The sequence below is a fragment of the Xyrauchen texanus genome, chromosome 39 (genome assembly GCF_025860055.1).
Source record: "Xyrauchen texanus isolate HMW12.3.18 chromosome 39, RBS_HiC_50CHRs, whole genome shotgun sequence".
Classification (NCBI taxonomy): Eukaryota; Metazoa; Chordata; class Actinopteri; order Cypriniformes; family Catostomidae; genus Xyrauchen; species Xyrauchen texanus.
In genome coordinates, this window is record NC_068314.1 from 28,681,677 (window position 1) to 28,698,750 (window position 17,074).

The 17,074-nt window shown below is 40.5% G+C and overlaps 1 protein-coding gene across 3 annotated transcripts in view; it reads left to right on the forward strand.

Moving 5' to 3' along the window:
* The window catches only part of LOC127632720 (myoD family inhibitor-like), a 50,923-nt gene extending 42,374 nt beyond the window's left edge, over nucleotides 1–8,549 (forward strand). For all 3 annotated transcript variants that reach the window (XM_052111454.1, XM_052111455.1, XM_052111456.1), the window contains 2 exons: nucleotides 4,971–5,246; nucleotides 6,313–8,549. In XM_052111454.1, the coding sequence (XP_051967414.1) occupies nucleotides 4,971–5,246; nucleotides 6,313–6,566 (530 nt within the window). In that variant the 3' untranslated portion in view covers nucleotides 6,567–8,549. The remainder of the gene's footprint in view (nucleotides 1–4,970; nucleotides 5,247–6,312) is intronic.
* Nucleotides 8,550–17,074: the final 8,525 nt, after the last annotated feature.

Below are 17,074 nucleotides of genomic sequence, written 5' to 3' on the forward strand. Positions count from 1 at the left end.
ACATCTGGAGTGATGTTTAGAAAGGCAAGATATCCAATCATTTGGATTGCTTGTTGTATGACCTCAGCTAGGCTCCAACATCAGCACACTGTGGGCATGTGTCTGTTCAGCCTTTATCTAATGTAGTCGTTGATTGCCAGTTCTGTCTTCTAGCCTATGTAAATAGAAAGAGGTGTGTTTGTGTATGTTTTTCATGGAATCCACTGCATCCACAGGCCTCCGCATGGACACCAGACCTCTGAACTACCAATGAACTCTCACTCTACCTCTTGATATTCCCTCAGACATATATGACCTGAAATGTTTAGTGCAGCAATTGGATGGGATAAAAACTATTACACACACACTTAAAAAAACCATCATAAATATATTTAATTTATTCTTTGTCTTAAAGAACTCACAATATATTGGTTAGTCATCATTGATTCTAAATAATTGTAATTTTTTTTGTGGATAAAGTTAATAAGACACAATTTTACAGGTTAAACTTTGACATGCTGACAGCTAATTGTTATTGTTACAGTGAGATTGCTCCTCACTGTTAGGAAAACATGATGCGGTTATTAAAACGAATTAAACAGCATCATGCTGTTTCCAGTGTACTTTGAATAATAGGATCAAACAGGCAGATTAAATTAACATCAAGCTTTATTGGCATTATTATTAGACACTATATATAGACATAAAACATATTGAAGACTGAAGTTTAATTTGCTGAATTTTAAAATCTCCAAATTATTATTTTCTCTGGATGCTGTTGAGCCTAGTATACCTGTATACAGCTTGCTGAATGGCTACACTATCACGCGCATATGCGGTGTCTCTCTTTCGAGGTTCCACTTTTGAAACTGGTCAGGTGCCATGACCCCGACCCCACCCTATTCCTAACCAAATGGAGCCAGTAGGGTGAGTTGCCTGCCAGGATTAACCTGAGACACCTTTCTCCCATCTCGCAAAGGCTCAGGAAAAAGGGGGAAAAAACGGATACGGCATTTATTGCGTAAATTTTTTTTAAAGGGATAATTTCTGCGATTTATGTTTTTTATTTAACGCGTTAAACAAGGTATTTCCATCAGCAGAACTGCCGCTCAATGGATGTTTTTGGCACACTTCTGAGTAAATTCTAGAGACTGTTGTGTGTGAAAATCCCAGGATATTAGCAATTACAGAAATACACAAACCAACCCATCTGGCACAAACAACATCCATGTGATTATCTAATCAGCCAATCGTGTGGCAGCAGTGCATAAGATTATACAGATACAGGTCAGGAGCTTCAGTTATTGTTCACATCAACCATCAGAATGGGGAAAAAAATGTGATCTCAGTGATTTGGACCGTGGCATGATTGTTGGTGCCAGATGGGCTGGTTTGAGTGTTTCTGTAACTGCTGATCTCCTGGGATTTTCACACACAGCAGTCTCTATAATTTACTCAGAATGGTCCCAAAAACAAAACAAAAAACATACAGTGAGCAGCAGTTCTTCGGACGGAAACATCTTGTTGATGAGAGAGGTCAACAAAGAGAAAGTCTACGGTAACTCGATAAACACTCTGTAAAATTGTGGTGAGAAGAATATCATCTCAGAATGCTATTCTAAGATGCGAGTTGGCACCTTTTTGGCTGCACGAGGGGGACCTACACAATATTAGGCAGGTGGTTTTAATGTTTTGGCTTATCTGTGTATATATACACTATACATATACTGTAACAAAACATTTCACACAAAAGTTTGATTTAGCGTCTTTCTTTTGGGGGTTTATTTCCTTTGGCTCTGAAGGTCTGCATTTCACGTAGTTTTTCTTCCAGAATAATTTGTCTTTTGCAGTGCTCAGGAGTGAAATATATGAAGTGCTGTGGATAGCTTGCCAAAGTCAACTCAGCAAGCAGTTTGTGGAGGAACACTAGAACATTTGTAGGCTGTAAAATCACACGGAGACTGTGTCTGAACTTTAGAACGCTAGCTCTGGCTGAAACATTTGGCCCCATCCTCACACCAAGCACAAAAAACACTGACATTTTAATCATAACATTAGTCAAAACTTAGGTGAGATGCCTGTTTTCTTTTCCCTGATCCGGCTGCACCGTGGCATATCACTGTACGCGTTCTTTTGTTTTCGGTGGCAGGTTGCATGGAATGTGGTCCATTTAAAACAGTTGTCCACAATACTGTGCCCAGATTCAAGAACTTAATTGAGTATTTGTTTAAATAGTGCCATTTCCTGAAACAAAAGGACTTTTTGGGAGTAGCCTAATTTTAATTAGACCTGAAAATGTTACTGACTGAATTTGGACGTTAGGTAATAGAGATTGAGATCTACAGTAGACATCTTATCTCAATAGTGCTCATGCAGGCTCATTAGGGCGCCTCTGCAAACTTTCAAGGGGGGCTCAAGATTACTTAAAATTATTTAAAATTTGTTATTAAGCTTTATTAATCTAACTTGCTAAATCTAAAAACAAACACGTTAGCAAACAAGATGTAAACAAACAAGACGTTGGCTTACAACATGTAAACTGACATCAGTTTTCTTATTTTAATTTAACAACTCTCTTTAACTTTTTCATTGAATAATTTCTTGCAACTTCTGGAATCACAAAATTACTTTTTAAAATTTTCATTCCTAGTTTTTGTTAAAAAGTCTGATAGCCATCCACTTTGTCACCACAATGGTCAAAGTAACATGGATGGAAATATGAGCCCTTCAGATATTGTCCTGAGCAATAGGGGACCTTGGACTCAAAAGGTTGAGGTGCTATCCTGCTTTTAAAGTGTTTTCTATTTGGGCCCCTAAACATCTGTAGTTTTATTTATTTTCCATTTTCATGGCACATAAGTGTTTTGAGGAACCTTCATTCTGTCGCTTGATTTGTATATGTTGTCTTGTCATTCACGCTCTGTGGGAAATTAAGGATAACAGTGATCTAATGTTTGTTTATTTGTTCCTTTATGTACTCTTCTTGCAAGTTTAAAGCAATGATATGTAAATCAATTCTGGTCTCTTGATCTAAGTTTATTAATTCATGTATCTTCATTTGCGTGTTTGTTTGTTTTGGGATGTTTCTCCATGATCCTTTAAAGCTGGTTGGGGGAAAAGCCATCTTACTGAAACCAAACGTACGGCAAATAGAAACATACAGAGTGAACATACTACAAAGGAGGCAGACATACACAAAAAAGTGAAGTAGGTGAAAATTAAACTTTAAAAAATTATATAAGCCATATCATTGTTTTACAGTCTAGACACTGTGCTAACTGCAGACCAGCATCAAGCGGATATTGTAAACATTTGCACTACAGGAATCCTGTCTCTACTGAATTCTAAAGGCTCTTTCCCAGAACTGAACCCCACTTTGGCATACATCTCAGTCAGTCTGCTCTTTGTTTCCTACTGTGGTTGAACTGTCAGCAAGACTCTAAAAAGGTGTAAGATAAGGTTTTTATGTGAGTTGTGTGATGATAATGGGCAATTTTGTTCTTCTTCTTGCTTCGGACATGGTTTAAGATAATATGTTACATTTTGGATTAAAGGATTAATTAGATTTTAGATACAATTCTGTCATAATTTACTCACCCTCACGAGTCATTCCAAACCAAAATGATTTTCTTCAGAGGAACACAAAAAGATACATTCTGAAGAATGTCCTGGTCACTCTTTTCAACACAATGGCTGTGAACACTTCTGGTTTAAGTGCAAAACAATCTCTCAGGCACTCACAACGGACTACAAGATTTTCACTGAATAATGACTTAACCATTTTGTTTTAAAAGAAAACCATTTTTCTCAGGTCAAAAAAGACCCGGTAGAGCACAGTATATATATATACAGCACCTCCCTTTAGATTACTAACATGAACATTGAAATAGACTTGTTTTGGGGTTTTTTCACTTTAAACACCAGTTTTGCATCCTAGTCATGATGTATTAATTAGTACAATTGTTTTAGAGTAGATATAAAGTAAACTTAATTTTGATTAAAAAAATATGACAATTAGAATACTTACAAATGGTACCTGTTAAAAAAACAAATACAGATTCATGTTTTAATTCAAAATAATTTTCATTTCAAATTATAAAGGTTATAATAATGGAAACATTTGGGAAAAAAATCCCATAGATTTCCATTGAAAATGTTTCCACACATATCTAGGGATCAGGATGTCATAGAGACTTGGGGATGGTCTCATCTGACTTGGCCTAGTAAGCAACCATCATGCAACCATTTAGTAACGCCTGCCCAACCACTCAAAAACACCCTTTTAACTCCCTAGTAATCACTCAAAACACCCTGACATTGCGTAAACAATTATCATAAAAAATTTACTAAAATCATGGTGAAGATTAAGATAATTCAAATGGACCCAAACATAACAGGAGGTTAAAATTTTGGGTTGTTTCTCACCAAAACTTATAGTATGTCTTCAGAAGACTTAAAATATGATGCACAAGTTGAACAACTTCTTTTGTTTCTTTTGCATCCCTTTTTGAAGCTTGAAAGTGAGGCAATATCCACTATTGTATTGAATATTCAAAATTTCTCCTTTAGTATTCCGCAGAGGAAAGAAAGTCATACAGATTTGAAATGATATGGGGGTGAGTAAATAATGACAGAATTAACTTTTTTGTGTGACCTATTCTGTTAAGAGCTAATTACAAAAACATACTTTCAAACTTCAAATTGTAGTGCTCTAACTTTCTATGCGTGCACAGTGGGATCTTTGAGCAGAGTCCTACGGTATTACACAAGAATCTGCCCAAAGCTGACTTTTGGAATACATTTGGTCCACGCAAGAAAAAAAGGCTTATTCCTTTAGTAGAAACAACATGCTAACTAAGTTTACTGGTCACAAATGTGCAGCTGCTGTTTTTCTTTAACACATCTTTATGCTGTATGTGGAGAATAATTACACAGCACTATAAAACCCAGCTATAACCCTGTTCCCCCCTCCCCCTCTCTTGTTCTCTCAGATCAACCCCAGGCACGGTCTACACCCATACACCCCTCGCTAGCAAGCTCAGCTGAATCAGCAACGCTACTAAGGAGTGACAGCAAGTCTCACAGTAACTGTGTTAGGAACGGAACCTTTTCACGAGCCACCTCTTCCTCTTCATCGTCTTCATCTACGGCCCATAAAAACCCCAAAAAGCTGCAGTCAAACCCATCCATCAATAGTCAAAGCAGCAAGAGGAGCAAAGGTAGCTCCAAATCCAACAGCTCCCAGATCCCCACAGAGGCCAGGGATGGTGAGTCTGTCCTTAATCATTGGGAAGAAACAGGGAGGAAGATTGTGATGTGGTCATGGGGATATATTTTAGAATAACTGTCACATGTATGTTTAGTTGTTTATTTTTGCCTTTTTCATTTAAACTCCAATAGTACAGGAAACGTCCAATATTAATTCTCAATAAGCACCAATTGATTCAAACCAAACAATCTAATAAATAAAAAACATTTACCTCTATGTAAATTTACAATCAGAGGTTTATCTAGGATGCCTAAGATAATTATTTTTATTTTTTTGGAGAGATGCTCGAGACTGAGAGCTCATCTCAATGAAAGTATGAGCTGCGCTGATGTCACAAATATGAAAGAAAAACTGCTTTTCATATTTTTTCAAAATATATAATTTTTTGTCATAGGTGTTGAAACTTAAAATTACTTACACTGGCATTGAATTAAAGGAATAGTTCACCCAGAAATGATAATACATAATTTACTCACCCTTATGCCATCTCAAACTCGTATGACTTTCTTTCTTCTGAAGATATGCCAGCTCTCATATATAACCCTGTAGCTCTTGCCTGGTTGCCCACTGAAGCTAAGCAGGGTTGAGCCTGGTCAGTACCTGGATGGGAGACCTCCTGGGAAAACTCAGGTTGCTGCTGGAAGAGGTGTTATGGAGGCCAGCAGGAGTGCTCACCCTGTGGTCTGTGTGGATCTAAACGCCCCAGTATAGTGACAGGGTACATTGTACTGTAAAAAAGGCACCGTTCTTCGGAGAAGATGTTAAACCATTGTGGTCACTTCTTGTAAAGAAGTGACTTCTACTGTCTCCTCTCCACTAATAGCTGGTGTTGGTGAGAGAACTGGTGCACTATGGCTGCTGTCGCATCATCCAGGTGGATGCTGCACACTGGTGGTGGTTGAGGAGATTCCCCAGTTCACTGTGTAAAGAGTTTTGAGTGTAGTTCAGAAAAGCACTATGTAAATGTAACATTCATTCATTATTTCCATACAATGGAAGTCAGTGAGGTCCAACACTTCCAAACTCCAAAGATTTTATTGACCAACTTTCTTTGCTCCGCCCAGATTGCTGTGTCCACTGCATCCTGGCCTGTCTGTTCTGTGAGTTTCTCACACTGTGTAACATCATGATGGACTGCGCCACATGTGGGTCCTGCGCATCAGGCGACTCGTGTTTCTGCTGCTGCTGCGCTTCAGAGGAATGTGGTGACTGTGACCTGCCCTGTGACATGGACTGCGGCATCATCGATGCATGCTGCGAGTCTGCAGATTGTCTTGAGATCTGCATGGAATGCTGCGGGCTGTGCTTTACCTCCTGAGACTCCTGTAGGGGGCGCTGCCCCTCTCACTGATTTGGGACCCTAGAAGAAGCAAGCGAAGGATGAGCAGACCAGAGCCAAAGGCAATCGTAAGACTTGTCATTGGGCTTGCAAGTCACCACACCAGAGTGGAAGATAGTTGTGATTACATTCCAGTAGCTTTCATATGAACTGTCTTGTTGAGAGCAGGCTTGCAGTAGTTACCCTAGTGGGGTTATCAAGCAACATATTAGAAAGAGTCTTTCTACTCATTCTGGACTTAGTTTCTGGATTCTACTTATAATATGTTATGTATTGAGTCTACTTTAGCATGGTGATGAATGCAACTGCCAATACACCCACACGACTTGTGAAATTGGCTCTATATTTGTGGGTCCAAAAACTAAGAACCAGTGGTTCAGGCTAGTTTCAATATTAAAATGTCTGTGTTTGTTATTTGTTTTAAAGTGCCAAGCTTTTTGATAAAATGCAAAATAGCCACATTCATCCAGTGGTTTTTTGAATTCCACAAATATGCACACCATAAAATTGCCTGAATTAAACCCAGATGCACTGAAAACAATGTTGTCTCTAAAAAACATTCCAACATTGAGTTCTCCAGGAAAATGTATCCAAAGATCACTTTAAAAAAAATGCTCGCTAATATTGCACACGTTCTTTAGCATCAATCCCAAATATCACCTCTCAATATGCACACTTACTGTAGTACACTGGTGAAGTCCTCTAGCCACAGTGATCAGGACTACAAAAACCATAAAAACTGTGAGTGTGGGACACATAGATATATGCGAGTGGGAGAAAAGTGTGTATTTAATATATGGTGTCACACTACAGTTGTATAATAGATTGTACTTAAAGGTGTGAAGTTAGAGTTTTGTCATTGTCTACATTTAGTCCTGTGATGTTCTCTCTCATTCTTTTTGTGTTTCTCTAACATCACTTCATCAATCAGTCATTACTTTAGTTTTTTTTTAATATAAATATTTCTTACATGCTGGAACATTATACTGTAAGCGGTTGTGAATTGCTCCCATATTTATGTGTTTTTATTTTTCCAATGTGAAATCTGTTTTGTAATTCAGACACAATTTTGTGTGAATCTAAATGTTAGTTTACATATCTACTTATTGTCTTTTCATGTAGTAACTGATTAATTAGTGTTAGAAGTGTTCTTTTCAGACAAAAGAGTTTCCTTAGTCTAATCAATTACGCTCTTTGCAAAACTAGTATTAGGTAAATAATCTTAGAGAAAGATGGTGAAAACCAATGCATTGATTTGCATTGTTTAGGTTTAAAGGAATATTCCAGGTTCAATATCAGTAAAACACAGTCAAAAACATTGGTGGCATAATGTCAATTACCACCAAAACAAGTTAATTTTATATATATATATATATATATATATATTCTTTAAAAATGATAGATTGAGGCACTATGAGAAAGTGAATGGGACCAATTTATGGAGGGTTTAAACTAAAGGCACAAATGTGAAGTTTGGAATTTTATAAAAACACAAGTTGTACAAGTTGAAACGTGTATTATTTGAGCTTTAAAGTTGCTTAAATTGTTTTTATGCTTGTAGGGTTTAAGGCGTAATGACAATGAAGTTGTTCAATTGAATCTAACTTTAAACAGAAAAGTGAATTTATCACACTAAATTCATGTTAACACTTTTTGATTATGTCTTTTGGCTTTACTTTTGAAAGAGTGAGTATTTTAATGTTCACAGATTGGCCTCCATTCACTTCCATTGCAAGTGTCTCAGGAGGGAACAAGTCAAAATTTGTTTTTTTGATAATCAACATTATGCCAGAAATGCTGTCGATCGATTAAATATGTATTAAACCTGGAACATTTCTTTAAGAATGTTTCTTTATTCTTTCTTGCCTTAAAACTGGAGATAAAAAGCATATATTTTAACTGGACCAAAGTAGGATGAGTGTAAAACACCCAACGTGTGCCAATGGAATAAAGAAACAAGGATAAAATAAATCACAGCCTCACTGTTTTATATTTTGCATTTTATTTGTAGATATAATGAACATTTTATTCTTTGATATAAGAGAAGCATATAACTGTCCATCATCAGAATTCAAAGATTGAATTTATTGAAAAATATATTTTAGGTCCTCTTATGCGAGGAAATGTATCTGTTCTCAAAATAGTGTGTTTGCATACATTGCCAACAACTAGATCACATTATTCACATCAGCGTAGTTACGCATTACATGTCCATTTACATCCTGTCACCTGAATGCCTAATTTTGAAAGAATCAGCAAAATGCTCTTAAAAATAGAGTATAACATGTCACAAAACAGGACATGTCAACTTCCCAAAAGTATTTCATGTCAAATCTCTAGTAATTATTATGATATACATCCTCACATTTTATGTGTGAAGTTTTATGATTAAGACTGCTGCTTGATAAGGCTTTGCCTCCAACCTCATTCTGTTGCCCTAGAAAACTCTGAAATGCTTTCTTGGGCAACAGAAAACTGTGGTTTAATAAGTTCTTAAAGGCTGCCAAAGTCATTGAAGAGGAATGTCTGTTCAAGGCAACAGTGCATAATATGATAAGGCATTCTCTCTGATACATGCTCTCTCTTTCTCTCTCTCTCTCTCTCTCTATTTCTCATGTATATATCTATATATATATATATATATATATATATATATATATATATATATATATGAGAAATACAGAAAGAGAGAGGGAATAGCATATTTTCTCTCTGAAAACAGTTGGTCAGGGGTTATAGTCTTCACCATACTTTAGCATCCATAGATATAGTTCATATATTTAACCTGGTGGTTAAAGTAGCTTGGATCCCTAAATACTCGTCTGAAACAGAGGCACCATTTAGGGGTTTCTAAAAGGCAAACATTTCATTTGTTTGAGGAGTCCAGTGCCAGGACACACTGCATTACAGTCAATTTTTTCTCACTAGCATTTTACATGCACAATCCCCTCCAGATATTCCCATATTCTCACATTTTAGGAACAGAGGACATGTGCCTATTTAATATATTAACCATGACATTATAAAGACTACATTATGATAGAGGTGAAGAGGTCACCAGCTGTGGTGACAATCATAGATTAATAATCCTGAAATGAAAACGCCATTGGCCTTAATCTTTGAGAAATTCTGCTTCTCTTTTCTTACAGAAGTCAAAAAGATGCCAAACAGAAGACATAGTGTGTTTTATTAATGCAGGGGTCAATGTAGGGCAATATGTTTTTCAAGTAATCTACTTCATGCAGATAGTTTCACTGTTTTAGAAGAGAATGACCCTCTGTGTCCTCCAGGAAATCTTAATGCAAAAAAGAAAAGACATTAAAATGATAGCTGGCATGCTTTTCCAAATTTCTCAAGAGTTCAGATCTGTTATGAAGTGTTTAGGAGAGCAATTTTAACAGTAAGGCCTTTGAAACAATGGTTCACTTATTGCTCACAAAGCTCATCTAACCCAAACTGGAACAAATGAAAAAAATGGTTACTTACATTAAGTGCATTCAGACTCACTAAACAAACCCACTGAAAATCTCTATCTGAAAGACTACAATAATAGTTTTGTGGAGAGAGTGGAGGTCTTCAGAGTGTAATATAATACACACTGGTCAGGTTTGAATGTTCTTTTAGTTTTTGTTAATGAGGACGGCACTCAGTGGAGCACATCACTATGTCAGGATTTTACTAATACCAAAGTCAGTGTTTTATGTTTTTTAATCATTTTGTGGGATCTGTGCACATGTACTGTACATGCACAACCACAAATCACACACCACCAACTCACCCACACCAGAGGGATCATTGCTGAAGAGCCTTGGTGAGTCACCAGATATGTGGACTGGAGCCAGTTGCTTTATACAGTGAAGCATCTTGTCTTCCCACATTAAAAAGAAGAGCTGGCTTACACACTACTCTCATTTTGAGGCCTGTCTTTAAGCCATCATTGTATCTAACAAACAAAATGTATTAGCTCAAGGGCACTCACAAAGCTTTTTTGTCCTCAACACAAAAATGCAGTTACACTCCCGCATGTAGACAGGCCCATATACAGTGTTGTGAAAAATGAATTGCCCCTTCCTGATTTCTTCTATTTCTGTGTGTTTGTCATGCTAAGTTGTTTTAGATCGTCAATCGAGATATAACGTAAAACAAAGGCAACTGGAGTAAACACAAAATATATTTTTTAAATATATATTTTTTATTATTATTATTGAAGCAAAAAAGTTATCAAACACTTATATCAACCATATGAAAAACTAACTGCCACCTATAGCAGTAACAACTGCAACCAAATGCTTCTTATAACTGGAGATCAGTCTTTCGCAACGCTGTGGTGGAATTTTGGCCCACACTTCTTTGCAGAACTGCTTAGTTCATCCACACTGGAGGTTTTTGAGCATGAACGGTCCTGCCACAGCATCTTAATCAGGGTTCAAGCCCACTCCAGAACTTTTATTTAGCTTCTTTTGCCATTGAGAGGTGAACTTACGCCTCTGCTTTGGATCATAATCTTGCTGCATAATCCAGTTGCGCTTGAGCATCATCTCACAGACTGAGGACCAGACGTTCTCCTTTAGGATTATCTGGTAGAGAGCAGAATTCATGTTTCCCTGAATTATTGTAAGTCACCCTGGCCCTGAAGCAGCAAAGCATTCCCACACAATCACACTATCTCCACTGTGCTTGACCATAGGTATGATATTCTTTTTGTGGAATTCTGTTTGGTTTACGCCAGATGTAACATTTGAGACAGTTCCACTTTCAACTCATCAGTCCACAGGACATTCTCCCAAAAGGCTTGAGGATCATCAAGGAGTATTTTGGCAAAATTCTGAAAAGCCTTAATGTTCTTCTGGATTAGCCTGTGGTTTTCACCTTGCTACTCTTCCATAGATGGCATTTTTGGAAATGTTTTGGAGTCTTTCTGATAGTGGAGTCATGAACAGTGACCTTTATTGATGCGAAAGAGGCCCGCTGTTCCTTGTCTGTGTTGTCCTTGGCTTTTTTGAGACTCCCTTGATGAATCATCGCTGTGCTCTTGGAGGGATTTTGGAAGGTCGGCCACTTCTGGGAAGGTTCACTACTGTGCCAAGTTTTCTCCATTTAGAGATAATGGCTCTCATTGTGGTTCTTTGGAGTCCCAGAGCATTTGAAATAGACTGATGTATTTTATGTTTTTCCTAATTTCCAAAGTTCTATTTAGGTGTTGATTTGATTGAACAGGGCTGGCAGTAATCAGGCCTGAGTGTGTTTAGTCTAGCCGAACCCCATTATAAATGCAGTTTCATAGATTTGGGAATTTAGTAACTAAGAGCAAATACTTTTTCACACAGGCCCAGTTGGTATTGGATAACTTTTTTGCTTCAATATATAACATTATCATTTGAAAACAGTATTTTGTATTTACTCAGATTGCCTTTGTTTTATGTTAGAATCTTAAAATTTTTAAAACAATTTAGTATTATATATACACAAAAACAGAAGAAATCAGGATGGGGCAATTCCTTTTCATAGCACTGTAAGGGAAAAAGGGAAAAAAATAGTTTTACTGTTGTTTACTGTAGTTTTAATATGCTGGTCAGGCTCAAAGCAATGTAGAGGATTAAAAAGAACAAAACCCAAAAGAACAAAAGGGAAGCATTTCCTCCCTCTTGTCGGGAAGGGATTTTCTCCCTCTGGCTCTCGCACACCAATGCCAACCTAAGAGCGGATTGCCATCACTCTTTATGCATAAATGGTCAAAACATCATCGTTATAAGAATAAACCGTTTCCATCACCTTAATGCGCATTATGACTGAAAATCCACCTCTGTCTATCGCATACATTTTTAAGTGAATTTAGACAATTTATGAGCATATAAAGCGTTTCCATTCTGGATTTCATAAATGCAATTTCAGAATGCGCATAAAAATTGTTGGATGAGCCTATAAGGTGTTTGTATATTTGTATAGTTATTATTTGCACTTCTGGTTGGATGCTTGTATATTTTATTGGCTCTTTACCTGTACTTGGCACAAGGACATCTATATCCCAAACAAAACCAAAAGAGTGTTAAAGAGAGAGAAAGTGTGGTCTAAAGCAGAAAATGAACAAACATTCATATCAAACTGGGCTGGGATGTAGTTGGGGATAAGATTACTAAATATGAAAATCAGGCAATGTTTACTCAATGAAAACTTAATGTAGAATGATAGGAAAGGCATTCATGCGAAACAATATTTACAAACTTAGAATTAGTAAATGTGTTTTGAACCAAAATTAGTCATGATATAGTTTGTATGGCCATTTTCCATCCTGTCTCTGACCCCTAGAATTGACATATCTAGCAAACTGTCAAATCTAGCTTTTGCTTGTTTTGATGCACCGTAACTTTGAAATTTGCATCGTCCCAATGATTTTTAGATGCAGTGTTAAAGAACTTCAACTGTTAAAAATGTGTGTCGAGACACCTGCGTTCTGCTCTTTTTTTATGCTGCATCTAGCTTTTTAGCGCAAGGACATTTTCATTGTAAACGGCCTGTTTTCTCTTCGATCCAACGCATTGCTTTTTTTTTAATCCCCTTTTTCTTCCAATTTGGAATGCCCAATTCCCGCTACTTAGTAGGTCCTTGTGGTGACACTTTTTCTCACCTCAATCTAGGTGGTGGAGGACATGTCTCAGAAGACATCAACATTTCTAGTAATTATAAAAGTGAAAACATGAAAATGTCCCACAAGGACATTATATATAATGCTGAAATATAATGCCTTCTTTTGCTATATCATAGCTTTTAGGGGGCTTTCACACTAGCACTTTTGGTGCGCACCCCGGTTCGAATGACGTCAGAGTTTGGTTCGTTTGGATGATGTGAACGCTGTCTTCCGAACTCGGGTGCGCACCCGCGAACCGTACTCGGGTCCACTTAAAAAGGTGGTCTGGGGTACGGTTCATGTGAACTCCAGTACGGTTTGCTGCTGATATGAACGCAATCGAACCAAACCACGGAAGTGAACCGCTATTGATGACGTATAATGTGGTCGTCAGTCTCACACGCGTCACTTTCAAAATGAGCTGAAAGGGTTTACTTTCGTGCGTGCGTGTATACACTTACCTTGACGAAAAGCGGGATTGACGCACATGCACTGCAAGCAGAGAGATGATTTCTGCTTGCCTTCGCAAAAATTGTCTTCGGCGGACAGCCCGCTGTCTTTTGAACGATTTCAGTATTTTTGCGGCAGACAGACGCAAGTGTGTTTCTGTATCTTGATGTTGAAAACAAAACCAAAGTTTAAAAAAAAGAAGAACAAATGTGAACCGAGCAAGTCTAATCACTGAATTTTGACGCCTTTTCATTTCGCGGTTATCAAGCAACACGATTACGCACCAGCTGCAGCTTCATGACGCAAGCGTACCGCGGTTCGGATACAAATATATAATGTGAACACAGTCCATCGGGGGGAGGGGGGAGCAATCGAACTCGGGTTCGGAACAGGCAATCGAACCAAGTGTGAAAGCCCTCTTAAAGTCCTGTGTGGATTCTTATTTCAGTGTAGTTACAGTTTTCAGTGTCGTAAGTATTTAGATTGTTAGTTCTGTACAGCAGTACTACCGCTCTCTAAATGCAGAGTACACAACCTACGTAGGGCACCAACCCTGATCATGGAACACTCGCTGTGTCTGAAACCGCCCCCAAGCCACTATATAGTAAACTATTTCGAGTTTTCACTATTTTGTAGTAGTGTTTGAATTCTGAGTGAGCCACTCGTTCCCTAATTTTTTTCACTCATTCTTACCCACAATGCACTCTAATTTCAAGTGTACATTTCAAGTACACTCGATGATGGTTAATTTCCCACAATCCACCATGGGGAAGACGTACAAGCTAGAAGTTTACTGCTTCACTCCTGCAATGTTTTATTTTATTCTGAATGTAGTAAATTAGTTTTTGACAAATCATTACTTGCTTAAAATAACATATATAGAAAAAACGTCTAGGTTACGTATGTAACCTCCGTTCCCTGATGGAGGGAACGAGACGTTGTGTCAGAGAAGCGACACTAGGGGTCTCTCTTGAGCGCCGATATTCACCTCTGAACTATGAAAAAAGGCCAATGAGAGTTGGCAACCAGTATTTGCATGTCCTGCCCCCGGACATACGGGTATTTAAGCGGCGCAAATACGGGAGTTCATTCAGGATTTTTCTGAGGAGCCGGAAATGGTCCAGCCACAATAGTGGCTCGGCTCAGCGACGTGGCAGGGGAGACACAACGTCTCGTTCCCTCCATCAGGGAACGGAGGTTACATACGTAACCTAGACGTTCCCCTTCTGTCGCTCTCTCCACGTTGTGTCAGAGAAGCGACACTAGGGGTCCACTTATAAAAGTGCCACGCGCTGAGCCGTGTACGTGAACTGCTGATACAGGAGCGAGCAGGTATTCTTACGTGCAGGACGACCAACTGTATCAGGCTGCACGTACCCTTCCCCAATGCCCCATTTAAGCCATCAGGATTCCTTATCGTTACCCTGGAGGGGGGAACAAGGTGCTGGCCGCCAACCTGGGAACAGGCCAAGCCTGGCCGGGCCTCTTTTCTCTCTATGTTTCTCGCATAGAGCAACTTAGGCCGGGGCCCTTACACGCATTGAGGGAAGTGGGTCTTAGCCCTTATTCAGGGCGGAGAAGACCCTGCGGAGGCCACGCCTACCCGAGAGGGGAGGCAAGTTTAAGTGGCAAAACCATCAGAGGCCTGACTTAGGGCCTATGTGGAAAAGTCGGTGCGGTGGTGGATCCAGCCTATAGAGGGGGGAACATGCAGCACGGCAGCCGAGGCAGCCATGACTGCCTAAGGGAAACACGGGAGTCAGCTCGCCAGAGGGGACAGAACCGTGGTGTTACACACAGGGGGAGTCCGAAGGAGGCCTTACCTGTGGAGCACCTAGACCAGTACAGGGTAGCTTACGGTACCCGCAGTGGCTTGGGTCAGCGAGTTCCTCCGCTGAACTGCGACCCACGAGGGCTAGGGAGGAATCGACCAGTGTCCCAAACCTTAGACCTCCTGGGAATGAAGGTGCACTGTTTCCCCTGGTTAGGGGGAAGGGCGCTAGGTGCAAGCGATTCACCTGGTCAGATCGTGGGCGTGCCACCGAGTTCTACGGGCTCGGTACCTGAGAGAACATGGGACGATACTGACTCAACTCGGAGATTGTAGAATCTCACAAAAGTGTTAGGTGTTGCCCAGCCCGCTGCTCTACAAATGTCTGCTAGGGCAGTGCCCCTAGCCAGTGCCCATGAGGACGCAACACTCCTGGTGGAGTGAGCTCGGACCCGCAAGGGGTGGGCACGGCCTGGGTGTGATAAGCCAGGGAAATGGCGTCGACAACCCAGTGGGTGAGTCTCTGCTTGGAGACAGCATTCCCTTTCTGCTGTCCCCCAAAGCAGACGAAGAGCTGCTCAGAGCATCTAGTGCTCTGTGTGCGGTCCAGATAAATACGTAAAGCATGTACTGGACACAGCAGTGAAAGGGCTGGGTCTGCCTCTTCCCGGGGCAGCGCTTGCAGGTTCACTACCTGATCCCTGAAGGGCATGGTAGGAACCTTGGGCACATAGCCCGGTCGCGGTCTTAGGATCACGAAAGTATCTGCCGGACCGAACTCCAGGCAAGCGTCGCTAACAGAGAACGCATGCAGGTCCCCGACCCTCTTGATGGAAGCGAGCGCAATCAGCAGGGCAGTCTTGAGAGAGAGGGCCCTGAGTCCAGCTGAGTCAAGCGGTTCGAAGGGGGGTCTCTGGAGGCCCGTAAGGACGACCGAGAGATCCCAGGAGGGGAACAGGTTAGGTGGTGGGCCGCGATAGCGGCGACATACACCTTGAGGGTGGAGGGGGACAGCCTCCTCTCCAGCCTCTCCTGAAGAAACACGAGCACTGACCTAACTGCGCACTTCTGCGGGTCTTCGGCTCGGGAAGAACACCAGTCCGCGAACAGACGCCACTTTAGAGCGTAGAGATGCCTGGTAGAGGGGGCTCTGGCTTGATTGATTGTATCTATGACAATCGGTGGTAGGCCGGCTAGATCTTCTGCATCCCGTCCAAGGGCCAGACGTGGAGGTTCCAGAGGTCTGGGTGCGGGTGCCAGAGCGTGCCCCGTCCCTGAGAAAGAAGATCCTTCCTCAGGGGAATCCGCCAGGGAGGGGCTGTCGTGAGGAGTGTGAGGTCCGAAAACCAAGTCCGGGTAGGCCAGTAGGGGGCTACCAGAGTGACTTGCTCCTCGTCCTCCCTGACCTTGCATAGCACCTGTGCAAGAAGGCTCACTGGGGGAAATGCGTACTTGCGCAGCCCCGTGGGCCAGCTGTGTGCCAGCGCATCTGCCCCGAGGGGAGCCTCTGTCCGGGCATACCAGAGCGGGCAGTGGGAGGTTTCTTGGGAGGCAAACAGGTCTACCTGGGCCTTGCCGAACCGGTCCCAAATCAGCTGGACCGACTGGGGGTGGAGTCTGCACTTTCCGCCGGGCAAGCTT